This window comes from Dipodomys ordii, unplaced genomic scaffold (genome assembly GCF_000151885.1).
Source record: "Dipodomys ordii isolate 6190 unplaced genomic scaffold, Dord_2.0 Scaffold75, whole genome shotgun sequence".
Lineage (NCBI taxonomy): Eukaryota > Metazoa > Chordata > Mammalia > Rodentia > Heteromyidae > Dipodomys > Dipodomys ordii.
The window spans coordinates 2,453,103-2,474,263 of NW_012267291.1; the positions used below are offsets into that span (position 1 = coordinate 2,453,103).

The window sequence follows — 21,161 nt, forward strand, 5'->3', positions numbered from 1 at the left end:
CACCATTCTCTCTCACTCTCAGTGATATAAACACAGACACATAATTTTTACATGTCTTACAGAATTAATTCACAAATGAAAATAAAAGCTTATTGCATTTTTCTAATGGGTGCAACAGAAAATCATTTGAAAATGGTTCCCTTCTCTTTCCTTCTCCAACTCCATGTTCTCCCTAGTGGCCTGCTATTGTGTGTGTGTGTGTGTGTGTGTGTGTGTGTGTGTGTGTGTGTGTGTGTTGCCAGTCCTGGGCTTGAACTCAGGGCTGGGCACTGTCCCTGAGCTTCTTTTGCTCAAGGCTAGCACTGTACCACTTGAGCCACAGCACCACTTCTGGCTTTTTCTGTATGTGGTACTGAGGAATCAAACCCAGGGCCTCATGCATGCTAGGCAAGCACTCTACCACTGAGCCACCTTCCCAGCCTTGGGCCTGGTATCTTGTACTTCCATCTACCTCTTGCTGGACTATGAGTTCTGTACAGGAAAGATGAACTCCAGTCCCCATGAGATGACATCAGTTGATACCCAATAAGCAAGTGTTGCGTGAATGAATGTAAACCGAGCGCAAATTTAACTACTATAAAAAGTGACATGCATGATGTCATCTCAAGCACTGACCCATGTAACCAGTCAAGGCCCGCTCCACTTCTCCAAGTCATGACCTTGGCCTTGACTCTCTTTCCTGGCTCCCTTGGGGCAAACTCCTTGTGTGTGTTTACCACTCGGGGGTGATCCCAGCTCTGGGCACGGTGGCTGTTGGCTTCTGGCCAGGTCGTGGAATGAAGCTTAACCGAGAGTGAGCCTCGGAGGGAAAGAGGAGCTGCACTTCAATCCAGTGTCCCCCTGAATTGCTGAACGTGGTGCTCCAGCCTCTGGGCCTCTGCCCGGAGGTGCTCCAGGGCTGCCGGGCTGGGGTGCTGGAGCACTGCGCTCTTGGTGGCCAGCGCCAGGTCCCTGAGCAGCCCACAGAGGTAACTGCTTCTGCAGAGGATCTCGTGGTGCGCATCCTTCTCCCGGGTCTCCGCACACAGCGTGTCCACCAGCTTCTGCCCGGCTGTGATCACCAGCTTGCTCTGAGAGATGAAGACCTCGGGGGCTGGGCTGCTGTGGAGGCTGCTGGCAAACACACGGACGGCTTTGAGGAGCGCCCCAAAATACAGCCGGCAGTGTTCAGAGAGGCGGATTTTCTTCTCTAGGGTCTGCTGACTCAAGGGTTGGGGCACAAGAGAGCTAGGACCCTGAGGAAGAGGAAGAGGAAAAGCGGTAAGGTACAGACGGATGAGGAGGCTGTGGTCGCCTTCCTCTTCCTGTGGTTGCTCAATCTGCAAGAACTTTTATGACAACGTGCGCAGTCTGGCTAGGGAAAACTTGATACTACAACATTTGCCCAAGAAATTGATGTTTGCAAAGTCCTGCTACAGATAATCCTGCAGATAGACATTTGTATTATATATTATGTATTGTAACACACATGTATAATTTTTTTTTATCAGTTGTGGGGCTTGCGCTCCCAGTGTGAGTATTGACCCAGAGCTCTTTTTGCTCAAGGCTAGCGCTCTACCACTTTGCGTCACAGCGCCACTTCTAGTTTTCTGGTGGTTAATTGGAGATAAGAGTCTCACAGACTTTTCTGCTGGCTTTAAACCATGATTTCAGATCTCAGCCTCTCGAATAACTAGTATTACAGGCATGAGCTACCAGTACCCAGCACATGCATAAAACTTTACTCAGCCCTTTCAGTAAATCAGAGAAACCTCTTCTAAAGAACATATTGGCAATGAGTGTATTTTATCTTTCAGCCACATGGGAAAGGAAACAGATATGCAATGAATACCTATAATCCTAGCTACAAGGGAGGCTTATGCAGGATGATCAAGTCCAGGCAGGCCTGGGCAAAAGCAAAAGGAGGCTGAGGGTATTGCTCAAGAAGAAGCATTTGCCTAGGCAAGTGTGAGGCCTTGAGTTCAAGCCCCAGGACAGTCTCTTGTCTACACCCCCCCCAAAAGTTCATTTGATAATAAGGCTTTGTCAATTGTGTGTGTGTGTGTGTGTGTGTGTGTGTGTGTGTATGCTGATACTAGGGCTTTGTGTTCTTGCTTGGCTTTTCTGCTCAAGGCCAGTACTCTACTACTTGAACCATGCCTACACATCTAGCTTTTTGGTGGTTAATTGGCAATAAGACTCTTACTTTCCTGTCCAGGCTGGCTTTGAACCACAATCCTCAGATCCCAGCTCCAGAATAGTTAGGATTATAGACCTGCACCACCAGGTACCTAGCTAACCAAAAACTTATTTTCACAAAATTTTCCTTCTGGAAAATGGTATCTTTGTCTCCCCAGAGCCAGGCGTATTGAAGCGTCTTAAGGACGTGGCAAGCAGGTAACAATCCAAAGCTCCTTTGTGATTTTTTTTTTTTTGTCTGCTGTGGGGCTTGAACTCTAGGCCTGGGCGCTGTCCCTCAGCTCTGTAGCTCAAGGTGAGTGTTCTACCACTTGAGCGACAGCACCACCTCCAGTTTTCTGGTGGTTCATTGGAGAGGAGTCTCATGGACTTTCCTGCTGGACTGACTTTGAACCGCGATCCTCAGGTCTCAGCTCGGATCTCCTGAGTAGCTAGCATTACAGGCATGAGCCACCGCCACCCGGTCCTTCTTGATTTTTTTATTTACCCTTTTGTTGTTGTTGTGCTAGGGGTTGAACCCAGGGCCTTTCACATGCTAGGGCAGGTGCTGTACCACTGAGCTCCACTTACGCCTCCCTTTGCAGTTTTATGAGTAAGGGAAATGTCTCAGAGCAGGAGCTGCAGGATGGCTGCAGGGGCCATCCAGTTAGCAAGTCACGAGTCTGAAGCTCCAAGTCAATTGGCTAAGTCAGAAACTTTCTTTCCCTTCCCCTCTGCCTCCTCTCATTTGTTGGTGGACTTCTGGAGACAGGACCAGGCAGGGGGTGGTGTCAGAAGAGGTCTTGTCCCCAGGGCTCGTGCGTTTGGAAGGGAGGAGGGCGGCGTACTTTGGAGATGTACATTTGTTATTAGGATTTCATAGGGAACATGGAAAATGAAAGCAATGAGTGTTTTTTAGTGGAAAGTGAGAAAAGGTGAGGTGTGGGTGGAAATGGACGTATTGAAAGCAGAGAGCGGACAAGGTCGCGGTTAGAAGCAGGAAGAACCAAGAGCCAGACACTAGACTGTCAGCCTCTCCACTTGAAAACAACTGCTACAGCGGCCATCCTAGCTATTCAGGAGGCTGAGATTTGAGGACCATGGTTCAAAGCCAGCCTGGGAAAAAAAATCCCTGAGATGTTTATCTCAATTAACTGCCAGAAAACTGGAAGTGGAGCTGTGGTTCAAAGTGCTAGAGTTGCTAGCCTTGAGCAGAAAAGCTCAGGGATAGCCCCCAGGCCATGAGTTCAAGCCCCATGACCACCACCACAAACAGCAAAATCAACTACAGGCAAATAAACACTGAAGGTGGTGTCTACTCCCTTACGGAGGAAACACTGAAGGTCTGATTCAGGTGGTGAAGCACTTGCCTAGTGAGCCTGAAGCTTAGATTCAACCCTCATTACTGCAAAAGAATCATGTACACCTATAAAAATTAAAATTTTATTCACATTTCTAGAATGTGCAGTCCTAAGATTTGAACTCAGGGCTTCAAGCTTGCTCGGCAGGCATTCCTAGGTAGACTTGGATGAAAGATTTCAAAAATCCTTTCTGATCCTATTTGCAGAGATAAAACGGAAGTCCAAATATTTCAAGGGGGGAAAAAAAACCCATTGAAATCTGCTGATCTATTTGCGCAGATACTAAGATCTTACTTCCTAAAACCATTTGATCTAGAGGCTTATGCTCTTGAATTTTATTTTCTGGGAAATGGAGCTGCTGTTTTCCCAGAGCCCCGGGTTTATGGAGGGAGAATCCCAGCCCCTTCCCTGACACGCCCCTGTCCGGGCACCCAGTGGGAGGCCCCGTTACCCCTCAGAACCCGGAACTCACCTGCCCACTGGTGTCCATTCCACTCTTCTTCCCCAGTTCAGTGGAGAGTTCACTTTCCTTTTCCTTAGGAAAGGGACTCTGTGTGCATGTCTCATGCTGGGGGCCGGCATTTGGGATTAATTGCACAAGCTCTTCTTTTTGACTGTTCTGAGTGAAAAGGAGCCTCGCGTTGGCAATGACAATGGAGGCGAACTTCTTGACGTCTTCTGGAACTATCCGAGCCACCATGACAAACCTCTCAAGGTCATCGGAGCTGTTCGGGACTTGATCCGTGCCAAGAATGTCGAGAGACCACTTGTAGCTGTCTAGGCTTCCCTTTGCTTCCAGCAGGGCCTGGTAGGAGTTGGAGATGGTCTGGAGCTGATCTTGAATTCTAGCCTGCAGATGATGGTCCGTGAGGTGGCAGGCCGACCCACGAACGCCTTGCGCAAAATCCAGAAATTGCCTTAAAGATTCCTCGACGTGGCCAGCGGCCTGGCGGATGGCGTGGACGTGGGTCTCCAGAGAGTCTCTGAACCTCCACTTCCTATTCACGAAGAGCAGCAGGCCTGCCGCAGAGCCGACCACCTGGTGCTGCAGGGCCATCACTGTCTCCTTGGCCGTGTCGGGATCCAGGTCCAGGGCGAGCTCTGAAGAGGAGCTGCTGGAGGAGTCAGCTGACATGGAGGAGCAGGAAGACATGACACTCGCCCTGCTGCTGTCTGAGCTGGAGATGGATAACCGGTGGGGCTCGTGGGACAGGGAGGTTGTCGGCTGGGAGAACCAGGACGAATCATGGCCTGGGGGAGTCTCCGGAGCCTGCTTGGCTTTGCCCCACTCACTTCCGGGCTGGAGCACACCTGACAAGGCCTTAGGGATGGCGTAAATGTTGGGCGTGGTGTTCTGCTGCTCCACCCGGGGCACCAGAAAGCTGGACGGTACCTTGTAGCTGACGCCGGCCTCTGACCGGAGCGAGTCCCGAGGTGCTGCGCCGGGGTGAGGAGAGACGTCTGGAAGGCTGGATTTTTTCTGCCTGAGCATGTTGTCGCCGGGCTGTGGGGGGACACTCCTGGCAAGGCTGTTGGGGGGGTTGGGGACTGGAGAGAATGAAGCGGGGCCGGCACGGGGCTCCATTTCTGCCTGCGGGCTGGGTAAGGATGGGCTTGTCACACTGGCACTTCGGGGAGACGGGATGTCGTAGGTCCATGCTGGTTTCTGAGGGTTTGGTAACGTGTGGCAGCTGGAGCTCCCCACAGCTGCGGCCGCTGTCAAGATGATCCCGGGCTCCTGGGGAGGGAGACACGCCCGGCTGCTCAGGCCTCAGTGCTCAGTGGAGTCTGGCTGCCACCTCTGCGCCTGGTCCTTTGGCAGCTCCCCACGGGGCACCTGCTCAAGGCTCTTCCTTCCTTTTGTGCCTCTCTCTCTCTGCTTCTTCCATGACAGCCCTGTCTTACTTACCTGTCACCCCCCCCCAGCTCAGAAGACTTATACACTGTATTTTATTTTCCCCAAATGGGTCCTTCTGCTCCAACTGTCTTTCCAACCCTTCCTTTTCCATCTAACAAACTCCTACACATCCCTCATGAAGCCTGCTGAAATGCCGCCCCTTTGTAAGGTTTCCCCAGTAGCCTTGGGCGACTGTGTTTATGGGCCTTGTGTGGTTGGAGCCAATGTGGTTGAGTCACACAAGCTTCAAGTGAGATCTTTGAATCCGGTACTGCGGCTTAAGCTCAGGAATGCCTCACACAGGCACCCCACGGGTTAGGGGTGGGGACTCCAACCATTTCTCCTCCCTCCCCTACCACTTTTACTTCCTGGTCACCAACAGTAGAATGAATGTCTTTGCTGTACCATGCACTTCCAGTGTTAGTTTGCTAGGAAATGCTCCCCTCTCCTGGGCTGGCTTGAGTGATAGAATGACTGCCTAGAAAGTACAAGGCTCTGAGTTCAAATCCCAGTATGACCCCTCCCTCACCACTCCTAGCTCCTATATTGGCCACTTAGTCTCTAGCTTGTGGCACTATTTTGGGGAGTTCTGGAAACTTTAGGGGATAGATCCCTAGCTAGAGAAAGTAGGTCCCTTGGTGGCGGGGGGGGGGAAGTTGGGGGGGGTCGGAGCAGGGGGAACAGGCATCTTGTCTCTGACTCCATCTTGGCTCACTCTGTCTGCTTCCTGACCACCGTGAGGTGAGTGGCTGGTGCCACACCCTCCCTCAGCCAGGATGCTCTGCCCAGGAGCAGAGGACCAATACACTGTGGACGGAGTCTTTCTAAACAGTTAGAAAAGTAAGTACCTCCTGCCTTGAATTTGTTGATCACAGTGGGGCACAGGTGGCTGATAGGCCCACTATGACCAGTGAAGCCCCCCCAGGCTCAGCAACCAGCCAACCCAACATGGGCTGAACCCTGTGAACCTTGTGAGCTGTTTGCCTCACCCTTGGAAGCTAAGAACATTTCCCAGAGGACGCTAGGTTTGAGGGCCTCGCGCCTCCGTGTGGATGCATCCATACTCACGCTGGCGTGGCTGGCCGGGGGGTGGAGGGCTGCCTTCTGGGGACTGGCTGGTACGTCGTACAATGGCTGCTTCTCCGGCTCCTAGGAAAAGATCACGAGGCAAACAGTTCTGATTTTTCCTCAGCAATGGCAGCCAGCACAAACTGTCCACACCCCAGTGTTTTCTCCAGAGGAAGATGCAGGTTTCTAAACACCCTTTGGGGCTCTCAGTCCTGGAGCTCTTCAGAAAGATGTCTTTGAGCTGCATGGATGACCTTTAGCAATGCACTTGGTGCTTTCGAAAGTGCCTTTCTCGCTGAAGATAGAGAAAAGCCATGGGGCTCACTGCAGCGCAAGCAGAGGGAGGTAGGCCTTAACACAGAATGACACCAGAGAGCGTGGGACTGGACCTGATGAGTCTGCATTTTTGGTGTGTATTTTTCCTGGTAGCACATTCTGCCTTTCACTCGTGTTCACCTGAAAATATGTCTTGACTGCCTATGAGCTACTAGGCACTAAGATAAATGGCATCATATGCCTATAGTAATGATAACAAAAAAGGGGGGGGGTTGTTTGAGCTGGACACCGGTGGCTCACACCTGTAACCCTAGCTACTCAGGAGCATGAGATTTGAGGAGCCCAGTTTGAAGCCAACCCAGGAAGATAAATCCAGGAGACTCTCATCTCCAACTAACCAGCACAAAAAGTAAAAGTAGAGCTGTGGCTCAATTGGTAGAGTGAAAAATTAAGGGACAGCATCCAGGCCCTGAGTTTAAGCCCCAGTACTGGCACACACAGAAGAAGGTCTGTGGGGTAAGATGGAAGAGAAGGATGGAAGGGGTGATGTTGTTCAAAATGTACCATACTCTTACCCTGACTTATGGAAGTGTAACTTCTTTGTAAAACTACTTATTAACATTTTTAAAGAGGGTTTGCTAGGCACCAGTGGCTCACGCCTGTAATCCTATCTACTTAGGAGGCTGAGATATGAGGATTACAGTTCAAAGCCAGCCTGGGCAGGAAAGCCTGTGAGACTTTGATCTCTAGTAAAAACTACCAAAAGGAGCCAGGCACCAGTGATTCATGATTGTAATCCGTGAGACTCTAATCTCCAATAAGCTACTTGGAAAAAAAACAGAAGTAGCACTGTGGCTCAAATGGTAGAGCGATAGTCTTGAGTACAAAGAGGCTTAGAGACAGTACCAAGGCCCTGAGTTCAAGTCCCAGGACTGGCAAATAAAACCCCAATCAACCAACAAAACAAACAAAAATTACCAAAAGGCCAGACATGGGCCTATAACTTAAGTGGTAGAACACTTGGCTTGAACAAAAGAAGCTCAGGGCCAGTGCCCAGGCCCTGAGTTTGAGCCACAGGACTGACACACACATACACAGAAAAGATTTGGGTGACTGATTTGACAAACGAGGACCTGCTAAGAACCAGGCACTGCGTTTCTTAAAGACATGACTGCTACTGCCTGCTCAAGCTCCTTAAAGACATGCCTGCTACTGCCCGCTCAAGCTCCTTTGGTGCCTGTGACGCATATATGTTAAATAAGGTACTATAGTAGATGATTAATGTGAATAGCAATCAGGAAATATTAGTTGTATAATATAGTACAATGTTAAGACTGGGTCAAATATTGTTAAGGATTTTTTTTTGGTCGGTCGTGGGGCTTGAACTCTGGGCCTGGGTGCTGCCCCTCGGCTCTTCAGCTCGAGGTGAGCGCTCTACCACTTGGGCCACAGCACCATTTCCGGCTTCTTCTATTTATGTGGTGCTGAGGAATCGAACCCAGGGTCTCATGCATGCAAGGCAAGCACTCTGTCACTGAGCCACCTTCCCAGCCCTGTTAAGGATTATTTTTTTAGGCCTTGATGTGGCTCAAGGCTAGACTGCTTACTTAGAATACTGAGTCCAGCACTACAGAAAAAAAAATGTGTGTGTGTGTGTGTGTGTGTGTGTGTGTATGCTGGTATTGTGGCTTGAGCTCAGAGGCTCTTGGATTTGTCTGCCATGCTGGCTTTCAAACTTGATGCTCAGATTTTAGCCTTCTGAGTAATTAGGATTATAGACATAAGCTTCCGTGCCTGGCATGATATTGTTGTTTTTTTTTTAACAAATGCATGTATGTGCATATACATGCACATAATAAAATACGTATTATAAAGTAAAAGTAAGATTTCAAAAATATCTGCGCCAGGCTCCTGGGCACGAGGGTGGTGACGCAGTTAGTCATGAGTGGTGATGTTGTCCTGGGCGGGAGAAGTTCTACCCCACTGAGGACCCCACTCTGGGAAGGTGAATGCAGTGTCCTGACTCAGCACTCAGCTCTGGGGGAAGCAGTGCTGCTCAACAAGACTCACCTTAAGCGTTGAGTGGACCCGGCTCTGGGCAGGCATGTCGTACACCTGGGAAGGCTGAGTTGGCAGCCAGGCCCTGGTGGGTCTGGGAAACACAAAAAGGGCCTTGGAAAGAAAAAGAAGGGAGCTAAGCTCAAGGACATGTTACACTGGTTACCACCGTACCTTCACCGCCCCAGGCAGCAGGGTCGGCCAGGCAGACACTGCATTTGCCAGTACCACTGGTGGGCAGATCCCTCCCTGTGGAGTTGAGAGCAGGACACTGTGGGGGGTCTCATGGAGGAGGGCCGGCTTCCTCCCGGGGTGGACCACAGCTTCCTGTGTTACCTCGCCTGGGAAGCAGGTTAGGATGCACCGGCTTTGGCTCCATGCTGTGAATCCGAGTGCTGAGAGACCCCAGGGACCTGCTGTATAAATAAGCTTGCTCAATGATTCTAAGGACAGAGAGACTGGGTCTCTGACACTGAGCTATTCATATATTCACCTAAAACTTTGTTTTTGTTTTTTCTTTTAGTGCTCCTGGGGCTTGAATTCGTCACCAGGCAAGTGCCACTCCACTGAGTCATACCCCTGATCCCCTGATCCCCTTCTGCAATTGGTTAACTTTGAGATATGGACTAGCTTCCTGCCCAGGTGAGCACCTAGGCCACAATCTGCCTATTTATGCTCCCCAGGAAGGTAGAATGGCAGGTTTAGATCACTGTATCCTCAGAATGGCCTTGAGCCATGGTCCTCTCTATCTCTGCCTCCTAAGAAACTAGGATTACACATGTTAGTCACCAGCACACAGATCATCTAAAGCTTCCAAAACAGTAGCTACCAGCCAAAGTCAGGCAGAGCTGACTTTCCAAGTACACAATGGAGGAACTAACAAGGTCTATAGGAAACAGAACGTTCTGCTTAGGTGTGAGAGAAGATTGGGAAGTAGGAGGTGTTCAGAGAAACTGTGAGTGACAGATTTTGCTGGCATGAGTGGGAAGCAGAAGAGATGTTGACAGGGGAGTGAATGCAGGCAGGAGAGGGTCAGAGTGAAAGGGACACAGATGTAGATGGTCACGGAGAGGAGCTGTAGGACTCTCTAGATTTACATGACTAAAGACCTAGTTCTGGGGAGAACCCACTCAGCTACAGCACTGAGCCTATGGAGTATGAGCTTGTGAGGAGGAAGGCAAGGCTGGTTTGATCATGTGGAGCTCAGAGCTGCCAACTCTATGCTACAGGGGCAGCTGTGGCAGCCCAGATAGAAACCTGAGTTATCTGGTGAACTTTTTCTTTTGGTCAGTCATGGGGCTTAAATTCAGGGCCTGGGCACTGTTCCTGAGCTCTTTCACTCATTCTACCACTTTGAGCCACAGTGTCATTTCTGGTTTTCTAGTCGTTAATTGGAGATAAAGAGTCTCATGTACTTTTGTGCCCAAGCTGGCTTCAAACCACAATCATCTGATCTCAGCCTCCTGAGTAGCTAGGATTATGGGCATGGGCTATAGTTGCCTGGCCTTTATTTAGTGAACTTCAACTCAGATTCTCATGCTTCTATCTTAGATCTTCAAACTAGAACATCACTGGGCAAGGCTTCGGGGTGTGTGTGTGTGTATGTGTGTGTGTGTGTGTGTGTACGTGCGCGCGCGCGCGTGTGTGTGTGTGTGTGTGTGTGTGTGTGTGTGTGTGTTTGTAAGCTGAAGACTGCTGGTGTGTGTGTGTGTGTGTGTGTGTGTGTGTGTGTGTGTGTGTGTGTGTGTGTGTTTGTAAGCTGAAGGCTGCTGGCTGCCAGGGAATTATTATATATAAAGTGAAAGGAAGTTGGGTTGCAGTATGATTCAGCATAGGCTGGAGAACAAGATGAGCTGGGAAGACTCAGTTTCTGAACTCCAGCACTGGGAGAATGTAGCTTCTGTCTGAGGTCCAAGGAACCTGTCATCGAGTAGGGGATTTCCCAGTTGGCTCACAGAGGTGAGAGGGAGTCAGGATGATTTAACTGTGGACAGGAAGGAGGCAGCTCAGATGTAGGAGAAGCTTCTGAGGACCAGACCAGAGTCCTTTTATCATCAGTGTCTCCAGGACCCCCACTGGGATGGCACAGTGAAGGGCCAGCATTTGTTTGTTTTAGGTGAATGAACGTGGCTAGTTTGAGATGGGAGCAATTAGCCAGTCTGGCTTCACCAGGCTGCACCCACAGCATGGCTAGCACAGGTATGGGGCCAATAATTGGCAGCTCCTTTCTTCCTAGCAAAGGAAGCTGGGTATGTAAAAACCTGGGTTCTGGGAAGCAGGGCTCTCTGAAGTGCCCTGGTTAAGCAGGAAACATCCCACATCTCCCTGGAGAGCCTGAGTCTTGTGCACAGAGGAGCAGACTCCCCCAGCGCCAGCCTTCCATACCTCTGTCTCCCCTTTGCGCAGCCTGGGCTGCTGTTTGTCTCCTTTGAGACTATCACAAAACAGCGTTGGCTATATTTATTCCTCTCATCCCATAATAACACCATCCTTTCCTCTGAGAGATACTTCCAGGCTCCTGTGTTCTGGAATCTTCCTTATTATAGTCCATGACCTTGACTCTGACCTTGGTGCTTCTATGCTAGTTGGCCCAAGCCATCAATGGCTCCCGTTACATTTTGAGTTGTGTCCTCTCCCCTAAACACAGCCAAGACATCATATACTACCAAGCCCAGGGACCACCCAGTACAGTGTGTTCCTGACTACCAGTGCTACCCGCCCTCCCATCCGTCCTCCCACACTAGATCTGCCCTGATGCAGACTCTCCTCAAATGCTGCCCCACCTCTTTCCCTCCCTCAGGACTTCAGGCCCATGTCATTCACCTGGCTGCCCGGGTGCACTGTGCTTGCCTACAAGAACACCTACAGAACCCAGGGACTTTCCTGAGGGTGGCATTTCAGACCGAATGATGCCACTTCAAACATGCCTAGTGCTTCTTGGAAAAACGTAGGCTTGGGGGTGGGCGTGGGGAGGGACCATCAGTTAAGGAACATGTCTGAGAAACGGGGTTTCAAAAGGGAGCAGAAATCCCAGGTTAGGAACTAGTAGGTCTAAGAACAACTTCACCAAGAGAACTTACCCCTGATGGGGACTTCAATCAAAATTGATTATGTTTCTTATGTGGTCATTTCTGTAGTTTTGGTTTTAAGTCATGCCTGTCTATTATGTTAAGGAAGTTGAAATAAAAAGTAAAACAAAGCTGAGGTTCATGGCTGCCCTAGGGGGGAAGTGGCAAAGAAAGGGGGGAGACTTGGGTGGAGGAGACCTGGTTTTGTTCAATGTCTCGATTTATACTAGAGGCTGAGCAATGCTCTTAGGATCTGAAGGTGAGTTTAACGAAAAGCTTCATAGAGCTGAGCCCAGCGGCTCATGTTTATAATCCCAGCTACTCAGAGGCCGAGATAGGAAGGATCTTAGTTGGGAGTCAGTCAAGGTAAAAAGTCTCCCCTCATAAAAGCTGAGTGTGGAGTGGGGCATTGGTGGCTCACACCTGTAATCCTAGCTACTCAGGAGACTGAGTTCTAAGGATTGTGGTTCAGAGCCAGCCTGGGCAGAAAAGTCCACGAAACTTTTATTATCAATTAACCACCAGAAAACTGGAAGTGGTGCTGTGGCTCAAAGTGGTAGAGCACCAGGCTTGAACAAAAGAGCTTAGGGACAGCACATAGGCCCTGAGTTCAAGCCCCACAACTGACAAAAAAAAAAAAAGCTGGGTATGGTAGTACATATCTGTAATCCCAGCTGGGCAAGAAGTATAAATAAGCAGAGGGAAAAGAGAAGAGGTTGCAGAGGAGAAAGGATGTAAGGTAGAGAGGAAGGGAGGAAGGGAAAATGAAAAGGAAGAAACAGGAGAAAAGCAAAATCAAATCCATCATAGGGGCAGGCGGGAGAGACATGGAAGAGAAAAGCCAGGGAAGTCCCTGGAGGTTTCTCCTCCCCCCCAGGAGCTGCTTGGTGGCAGAGAGTCCCTGAATTCCCCTCCTTGGCTGTGGTTTTTCTTGGTTTCTGTAGGGCAGAAGCCCCCATTGCCATGGTTTGTGCCAAGTCCAGCTCTTAACAGCTGGTGCCCTGTGCTTCATGCTCAATGCTGCTTCGGTGCTACACCCATCTTCCCATCCCACCAGTGCCAGTCCTGGAGCTGACAGTGGGGTCTTGGGGTGTGTGGCTTCGTCCTTCCATGTTTGCTGAGGTACCTGCAGGAGCCTGGCACTGGGCTGGGTCCTAGGAACACTTTCACCTTCCAGGGAGAGGAGATGGCCTCTGGCAGATTGTTTTCTTTAATAGTTTTGGGAAGAAGTTGAAATTAACTTCAGCTCCTGTGGCTTGTCCTTGACAGACACACTGCTGAGGCCCAGCACCAGTCAGCGGCTTGAGCATCTGCACATCTGGCTGTGTGTTCCAGAAAAATCAAGGCAGACTCTCTCAGCTTCCTCCTGGCATCTGGAGCTGGCGTCAGGAAATAGAAGTTTTGGGGTTTTTTGAAGGGATGACTCTGGGTGGAAGGTAGCGAGGCAGGAGACAGGAAGTGGCACATTTGGGGCCTGCTGCGTGTCAGGGGCATGGTCTCTCCACCAGGAATGCAGACCGTGCCAAGGCCTCTGCCAGAGCATGGAAAGCAGAGTGGCAGATGGCAGGAAATGCCATCCGTGATCAAGCAATTCACGCCTGCTCTCCATACCAGCATGCCAGAGAGGGTAGGGCAGGCTGATCATCTGCCCATTTTCTTCTATGCATGTGTGTGTATAGGGGGAAGGGGGGTATGCATGCACCTGCCAGGATTCAGACTTGAATTCTGGGTCTGGGTGCTGTCCCTCACAGTTTTTATGTTAAACCACAGCTCCACTTCCAGCTTTTTGGTGGTTAATTGGAGATAAGAGCTTCATGGATCCATAAGAGTTTCTAGGCTGGGTTCAGACCTCCACCCTCAGATCTCAGCCTCCTGATCAGCTAGGATGACAGGCAAGATCCATTGGCACCCTGCCTGCTTTCTTCTTGTTAATTCCTCTCCTTATTTTTTTTTAAGTTTCCATTGTGCATTTACCAAGTGCTTCTTCTTCTTCATTTTCAAAAAAGCTGATGTTATAAACATTACAGATATTGTAACCGACTCTTGACTCTCTCTGGTTTATATTTATTGAGCACCTACTCTACACCAGGTGTGATGCAGGAACTTCGGGACACAGGACTGAATAAAATAAAGGTCTTTATTTCCTGCTTTCTTCTTCTTTCTCTCTAATCAGTTCCACTGCCCTGAGAGGAATCTAGGGGTTCATCTAGATCTTTCCTATGTGTGAGAAGTGTGGGGGAGGGTGCATGTCCGCATCCACATCACTGTGCATGCACATTTTTTTTTGAGGTTTGTGTGTTTGTTTGGTCCTTGATTGTTGAATGGCTCTTTCCCCTTAGAAACACCTCATAGAAACAATTCCTAGCTGGGCGCTGGTGGCTCACGCCTGTAAGCCTAGCTACTCAAGAGGCTGAGATCTGAGGATCGCAGTTCAAAGCCAGCCTGGGCAGGAAAGTCTGTGAGACTCTTATCTCCACTTGAAAACTGGAAGTGGAGCTGTGGCTCAAGCAGTAGAGTGTTTGCCTTGAGCTGAAGAGCTGAGGGACAGTGCCCAGACCCAGAGTTCAAGCCCCACAACCAAAAAAGAAAAAAGAAACAATTCTTTTATCACACCTGCATTGGCTCAAGCTTCTGTAGCCAGTCCCCTGCTCATCCATATGCAAGCATTTCTTGAACACACATGACGCTAGTCTGATGGAGACTGGAGGGTCAAGAAAATTCAGGCCAGGGCTGGGAAGGTGGCTCGGTGGTAGAGCGCTTGCTTCACATGCCTGAGGCCCTGGGTTCGATTCCTCAGCACCACATAAGCAGAAAAAAAGCCAGAAGTGGCTCTATGGTTCAAGTGGTAGCGCACTAGCTTTGAGCTGAAGAGCTGAGGGACAGCGCCCAGGCCCAGAGTTCAGCCCCCACGACCGAAAAAAAAAAAAAGAAAGTTCAGGCCAGCCTGGACTACAAAACAAGTTCAAGGCTAATCTGGGCCATGTAGCAAGATCCAATAAAAAACAAAAACAATAACCAATACCCCCACTTCCCCAGCAAACCTAAAGATGGTATGGTGGTTATGCCTCCATACCTAGGTTAATACATGCTTTGTGTGCATCTATCGGTGTGATGATTCAAGAAGGAAAGTTTGGGGATGGAGGGAGGGAATGTGTGTGTGTGTGTGTGCGTGTGTGTGTGTGCGTGTGCGCGTGCGCACGTGCGTGTGTATGTGTGTAAATAGAAACTCAACCTGTTTTATCACCGGTGGCCAAAGTGATCCGCAGTGTGCTCACACATCATGGCTCCACAGAGCCACCCACAGGCTACGAATGGGCCAGGCGTGGGGAGCTGGCCAATCACAGGATGACAGGATGTGAAGGGACGGGCCAGGCTTGGCCAGCCGGCCAATCACAGGATGTCAGGGTGTGTGAAGAGACACTAGTCCTGAGCACCAGCCTGTCTTTCCTGGGCACCTCTGCACTGGCCTTGTCCTCACAGCGGAGCTGTGGGCCAGAGGTGACAGGAGGGGAATGGCTGTCCCCACCGGCCAGCCCTGTCATGGGGAAGGATGCTCACCTGTTCGGAGAAGCTGAGGGTCTTTTCACAGATGGCCCTGGCCTGGGATGGTGGCTCAGGAAGTACATAGACCTGGGTGGTGGGTGGCGGAGGCCCCTCCATCCAGCTCTTCATGGGCTCGTACACAGGGCCTGGCCGGAGAGGGGGCCGTGGGGTGGGCACCTCGTAGGTCCCCTCTGAGCCAGCGAGGTCATTCTCCAGGCCCCTCAGGAATAGGGGGCAGGGCCTGTCTGGGGGGGCCTCCGGGAGGACGAGGAGGCGGTTGGCGGGGGCCAGGCCTTGCCTTCCGTGGAGCAGACACTTCCACCAGCCCTGGCTTTCTGGCACATTCTGCTCCAGCACCATCAGGATATCTCCCTTGGAGAAAGCCAGCTCGTCGCAGCAGTCAGGGCGGTTGTCATAAAGAGCTCTGGCCAGCAGCATCTGGGGTGGTGGCAGGGACAGCAAGCAGGGTCATTACCATTGCCAGCACTCCCCACCCTGCCCGCCACTCAGGGTCTACCGCGCGCGTCCACTGTGCATGTTCACAGCCTCTCTTCTCTTTGCATTTCTTCCTGCCCAGACTCTCTGGCTCTGGTTCTTCCCTTGAGGGACTCCTTCTCGCCCCTGGGATCTCAAGTGAAAAGTTTTGCTTGTGCCCTGAGACCAGGTGTGGCAATTTTCCCCAATGCCTCCTCAAGGCCCTTTTTAAGAAATCCACAAATGTCATAGGCCTGGAAGTTATGTATTTGAGTGTGGCATAGCCCATAGTAGGGCACACTCTGGTATGTACCACAAGTGTATCATCTCTGGGCTTCAGTTTCCTCATGGATAACATGAGGATAATACCTAGCTCAAGTGGTTATCAAGAATTAAAGGGACTGATTATGTGTGTGGGGGTGGGGTGGGGGAGGGAACCACCTCTTGTTTCTCTACTCAGCATCAGGCACAGCTACTTAGCAGAAGCTCAACAAATGTTCATGCATGAATGAATGAATGAGCATGCAGGAGGCTAATGATATTCTGTGGGGTCAGAGATAGGCTGAGAAAAATAGTCTGTACCCAAGTGACTACAAGGGAGACTAAGGGAGAGTAATAAAGGAAGCAAATGTGATCAAAGTACATTCTATGTGTGGAAGCTTCACGATGAAACCCCTTACTATGGACAACTTAATATGGACCAATAAAAACCCAGTCTCCCTAATTCTCCAATCCATGATCTTTTAGTAAGTCACACAACCCCCTAAAAACACTTGTTCTCCCCAGTACTGGGATTTGAACTCAAGGGTTCTGCTTGCTTGTTATGTAGGTGCTCTACAATTTGAACCATCCAGTCCAGCTTTTTGCTGGTTATGTTGGAGATGGAGTGTCTCCTACTTTGGTGATGCAGTGAGTCTGGGCTGATTTCGAGCTGTGATTCTCCAGATCTCAGTCTCCTCCATAGCTAGAATTCTAGCCACCAGCACTCACCAGTGCCCACTGGTACCTAGCCGAGCCCCTCAGGTAAACATTCCACTGCAAAGACAGTTTCCGTAGGCGTCAGAGTAATTGCCTTTTCATCCTTACTATGCCAACACATAATTATCACAGAGACATTAGGAAAAACAAGGAAGGAAAATGAGAAAGACAATCACCCATGGTCTCACCACAAAGAGTTGCCTAGTCATACTTGGAAGAGTTAGCTCTTTCTTTAACTAGTTTCATTGAAAATTTTTTATACTCATGAACTCTCATACACAGAGGTCATAAATAAAGCAAAGATGGGCCCCGATCCCATTACATTTGTTGAGAGCGTATTTCTAAGATGTGCAATCATTTTCCTGTTATGCCATAGAAAATGCTACACCATGCATGTGTATCTGAGGAACACAGTAGACTTGGAGCCTTTGTGCAGACAGGAAGTGCATGCAGGGAGTCCCTGTACTTCCTGTCCCCAGGATCCTCAGAAAGCAGCAATGCTCTGTAAATAAAACCTAATGTTCTTATTACGAAATAATACAAGTTCATTGAAGAACAACCATACAACGGCTCGTGTTGTATTCCTCGCTAATCAGGAGGCTGAGATCCGAGGATCATGGTCCGAACCCAGCCTGTGCAGGAAAGTCTGAGACTCTTTTTTATTTTTTCCAGTCCTGGGGTTCGAACTCAGGGCCTGGGGGTGCTGTCTCTGAGCCTTTTTGTGTTCAAGGCTAGAGCACTACCACTTGAGCCACAGCATTACTTTCAGCTTTGGCTGAGTAGTTTATTGGTAAGAGTCTCGCAGACTTTTCTACCTAGGTTAGCTTCGAACTGTGATCCTCAGATCTCAGCCTCCTGAGTAGCTAGGATTACAGGCGTGAGCCACCGGCACCCAGCTGGGTTTTTTTTTTTAAAACTATATACCTTTTGTCTTTTCTTTTTTTTGGTGCTGGGGATTGAACCTAGGACATTGCACTATAAGCACTTTGCCACTGAGTTACATCCCAGCCCACGGCTAAGACATTGGTATCCATGTTTACAAGGTACAGGCAAGGTTCCGGGGAGAAGGGAAGACAGTCTTAATCAGTTTCCAGGGCACTTCCCACACATGTTCATCTCCTGCTCTCTTTCTGTTTGTGTCTGTCTGTCTCTCTGTCTGTTGCTCTGTGTATTTGAGAATGATCTTGCTATGAAGCCCGGGCTGGCCTCCAACTCCCAATCCCTGTGTCTCAGCCTCCAGAGTGCTGTATTACAGGCATGCGTCATCATGCCCAGTTCACTGGTCGATCTTCACATAGCAGCCAGGAGAAAGACGAACAAGTGTTTGGAAAGAAGTGTGGGATGGGGTGGGGCAGGGAGCGGAGGACTGAGGGCCACAGGGGCAAACAAGAAGGAAGACTCCCAGGAGAAGAGCTTTCATAGAGCCAGGCACAGTGTGTGAATCTATCCTCAGCCCCCTTTTGGGCCACTACTGGAGAAACCCAGAAAGCCATGTAAGCATTCATTCATTCACCAAGATTGGGCCCTTCGAGCATCTGCTACCTGCCTGATCTCTGCTGGAGCCCTCATGGCAAACAAAATGCATCCCGATGGACATGCCCGATGGACACGCCCAACTTCTTGGAGGGGACACGGCTCCACAGAGGTAAGCACAGATTTCCATTTGATTTCAGTGCAATGGAAAGAAAATGCGAGAAGTTGTGGGAAACCATGAGTCAGGAAGTTGTGGTAGGAAAAGACTTAGGAAAGTTTCCCTGAGAAAGTGGCCCTGGAAATTTCCATGTCGGGGTAAAGGAGGAGTGGGGGAAGGCCCCCCTCCCCCGGGGCAGAGGAAGAGAAACGTGTGGAGGCTGAGCTAATGAGGGGTGAAGGGGCGTGTGTGGGGGGAGTTGGAGGAACCGAAAGGTGGGAGGCAGCCTAGAGAGCCACAAATGGAGCTGGGCGCTGATTTCTGCAGTGGCTGCTACTTAAATTAGCCTGCTGGAAGGGAAATGATTGCAGGGAGCAAGTGCCAAGCCCATGAGGCTAGTCAGACCTGTGGCTGTGCAGGTGGGCGATGCTGGGCCTGGGCCATGGGTGGAGGCTGCCTTCCCCTAGCTGCAGGGGGCCATGGGGAAGGGCTAGGGACCTTAGAAGGCCCTGGAAGAAAGATCAGGAGTGAAGGGAAAGTAAGAAACAGAGCTTGCTGGGCGCTGGTGCTCATGCCTGTCATCCTAGCTATTCAGGAGGCTGAGATCTGAGGATCAATATTAAAAATCGGCTTGGGCAGAAAGTCCATGAGTCTCTTACCTCCAAGTAGCAACCCCAAAAGGTTAGAAGCAGAGCTCCACAGCTCTCTCAATTGATAGAGTGCTAGCCTTGAACAAAATAGTTCAAGGGAGGTTGCCCAGGCCCTGAGTTCAAACCCCAGTACATGCATGAGGGGACCAGCTTGAGCAGTCCCAGCCGCTGATAGTAGAGTGGAGTTCACACCAGCTCCGTGAGCCTGGACTGAGGACACCTGTGTCCCCACAGCCTCCTTCCTGGGACCAAGTCTGTTTCCTACTGTAGCCTGTTAACTCTTAAATGAAATGCACATGCATCTAGAAGAAGCCGGGTCAAGAATCTCCTTGGGTGGGGAAGGTAGCGGGGTGAGAAAGTGCTCACCTAGCACAAACAGGACTCTATATTCAAACCCCAGCTCTAGAAAAGAGAAATCGAAGAGCACTCGAACACTGTAGGGGATATGGGAAAGAGACTGAGGTGAGCAAGCCAGGTGAATGCCATGCGGCTGTGGTGGGACGGGTGGCATGCGTGCATAGAGTGTATTTTATTTATGTATATTTCTACAGTGGGACTGGAGTTTAAACTCAGGGCTTCTTGCTTGCTAGGTAGGTGCTCTCCCACGGAGCCATGCTTCCAGCCTTAAAAAATGCCACTTGTGGCCAGGCGCTGGTGGCTCACGCCTGTCATCCTAGCTACTCAGGAGGGTGGGATCTGAGGATCACAGTTTAAAGCCAGCCCAAGCAGGAAAGTCTGTGAGATTCTTATCTCCAATGAACCACCAGAAAACCAGAAGTGGTGCTGTGGCTTATGCGGTAGAGTGCTAGCATTGAGCTGAAGAGCTCAGGGACAGTGCCCAGGCCCAGAGTTCAAGCCCCAAGACTAACAACAACAACACAAGAAGGCACTTGCTTTCCTAAAAATGAATAAGTAAAATAACACTACTCGGGCCAAGTAGATTACTGGGCCACCATGTCTGGCACACAACCCCCAGCTTCCCTTGCCAAGTAAAAAGTCACAGGGCCAGGCCCAGGCCTCTCTGCCCCACGCAGGCCCCTGTAAGGAGGGGGCTCTCTCCCCATCCCACTTCCTTCCCTCTTTCTCCAAGCAAGGGTCAGAGGGCATCAGGACTCAACCCTGCTTCCCCCTGTGTCATCTGTCACAGTGCTCCATGGCCCCAAGCTCTGGAGCTTCGACTGCTGTGAGCAAGCTAGCATCTCAGGGACAGGGACGTTGGTGAGGAGGTTCCCATGCTGAGCATTGCCATCTGCCCCGGGACCAACCACACCGTGAGAACGCAGCAGCAAGCCCAGGCTAGGGACAGGTGTGGGAAAGGGGCCGGGAGCCCTGAGTGTCTGGCCCCCTCTGCCCCCCGTTCTGTGCAGACACAGACTTTCAAGGTCTGTGAGGACACTTGGGACACATTTGCCTTCAGCTCTAGGCTTTCTTCTCATAGAGGCTGTGGCTTATTTTCAAGAATTCTTCATCTTAAATGGGAAGGAGACAGACTCATTCATACTTCCCTTTGAGGGCCAGGAGAGAGGACTTACACAGAAACCACTCTTTTTTTTTTTTAAAGGATGTGTATACCATCAATAGTATGAGACCTTTGATGTCTGGGAACTGTGAATCACTGAGATTGTATTTCCATCCATGAAGGAAATGTATACTGAGGTCAATGGAGTCTGCCGTGCATCTTAGATGGTAGTTGAGCTCAGACCCACAACAACTGGAGTCAACTCTGAGAGGAGAAAGTTCTCTGATAATTTATTCTCTCCCCTCCCCTCCCTCCCCTCCCTCCCCTCCCTTCCCCTCCCCCTTTTTGATAGTACTAGGGCTTGAACTCAAGACCTGGGCACTATCTCTGACCTTTTTCCACTCACAGCTAAGCACTCTATAACTTGAGCCACAGCTCCACATCTGGATTTTTGGTGGTCAATTGGAGATAGGATCTCACAGACTTTCTTACCCATGCTGGTTTCAAACTTCAGTCCTCAGATCTTAGCCTCTTTTTTTTTT

At 50.2% G+C, this 21,161-nt stretch overlaps 1 protein-coding gene across 1 annotated transcript in view; it reads right to left on the reverse strand.

Annotated features, from left to right (window-relative positions):
- Nucleotides 1-824: 824 nt before the first annotated feature.
- Nucleotides 825-21,161, reverse strand: part of Cass4 (Cas scaffolding protein family member 4) — a 46,546-nt gene continuing 26,209 nt past the window's right edge. Inside the window, exons 2-6 of the mRNA XM_013024330.1 lie at nt 15,444-15,866; nt 8,830-8,931; nt 6,484-6,564; nt 3,991-5,256; nt 825-1,235 (exon numbers count right to left, since the gene is read on the reverse strand). Of these exons, the coding sequence (XP_012879784.1) occupies nt 825-1,235; nt 3,991-5,256; nt 6,484-6,564; nt 8,830-8,931; nt 15,444-15,866 (2,283 nt within the window). The remainder of the gene's footprint in view (nt 1,236-3,990; nt 5,257-6,483; nt 6,565-8,829; nt 8,932-15,443; nt 15,867-21,161) is intronic.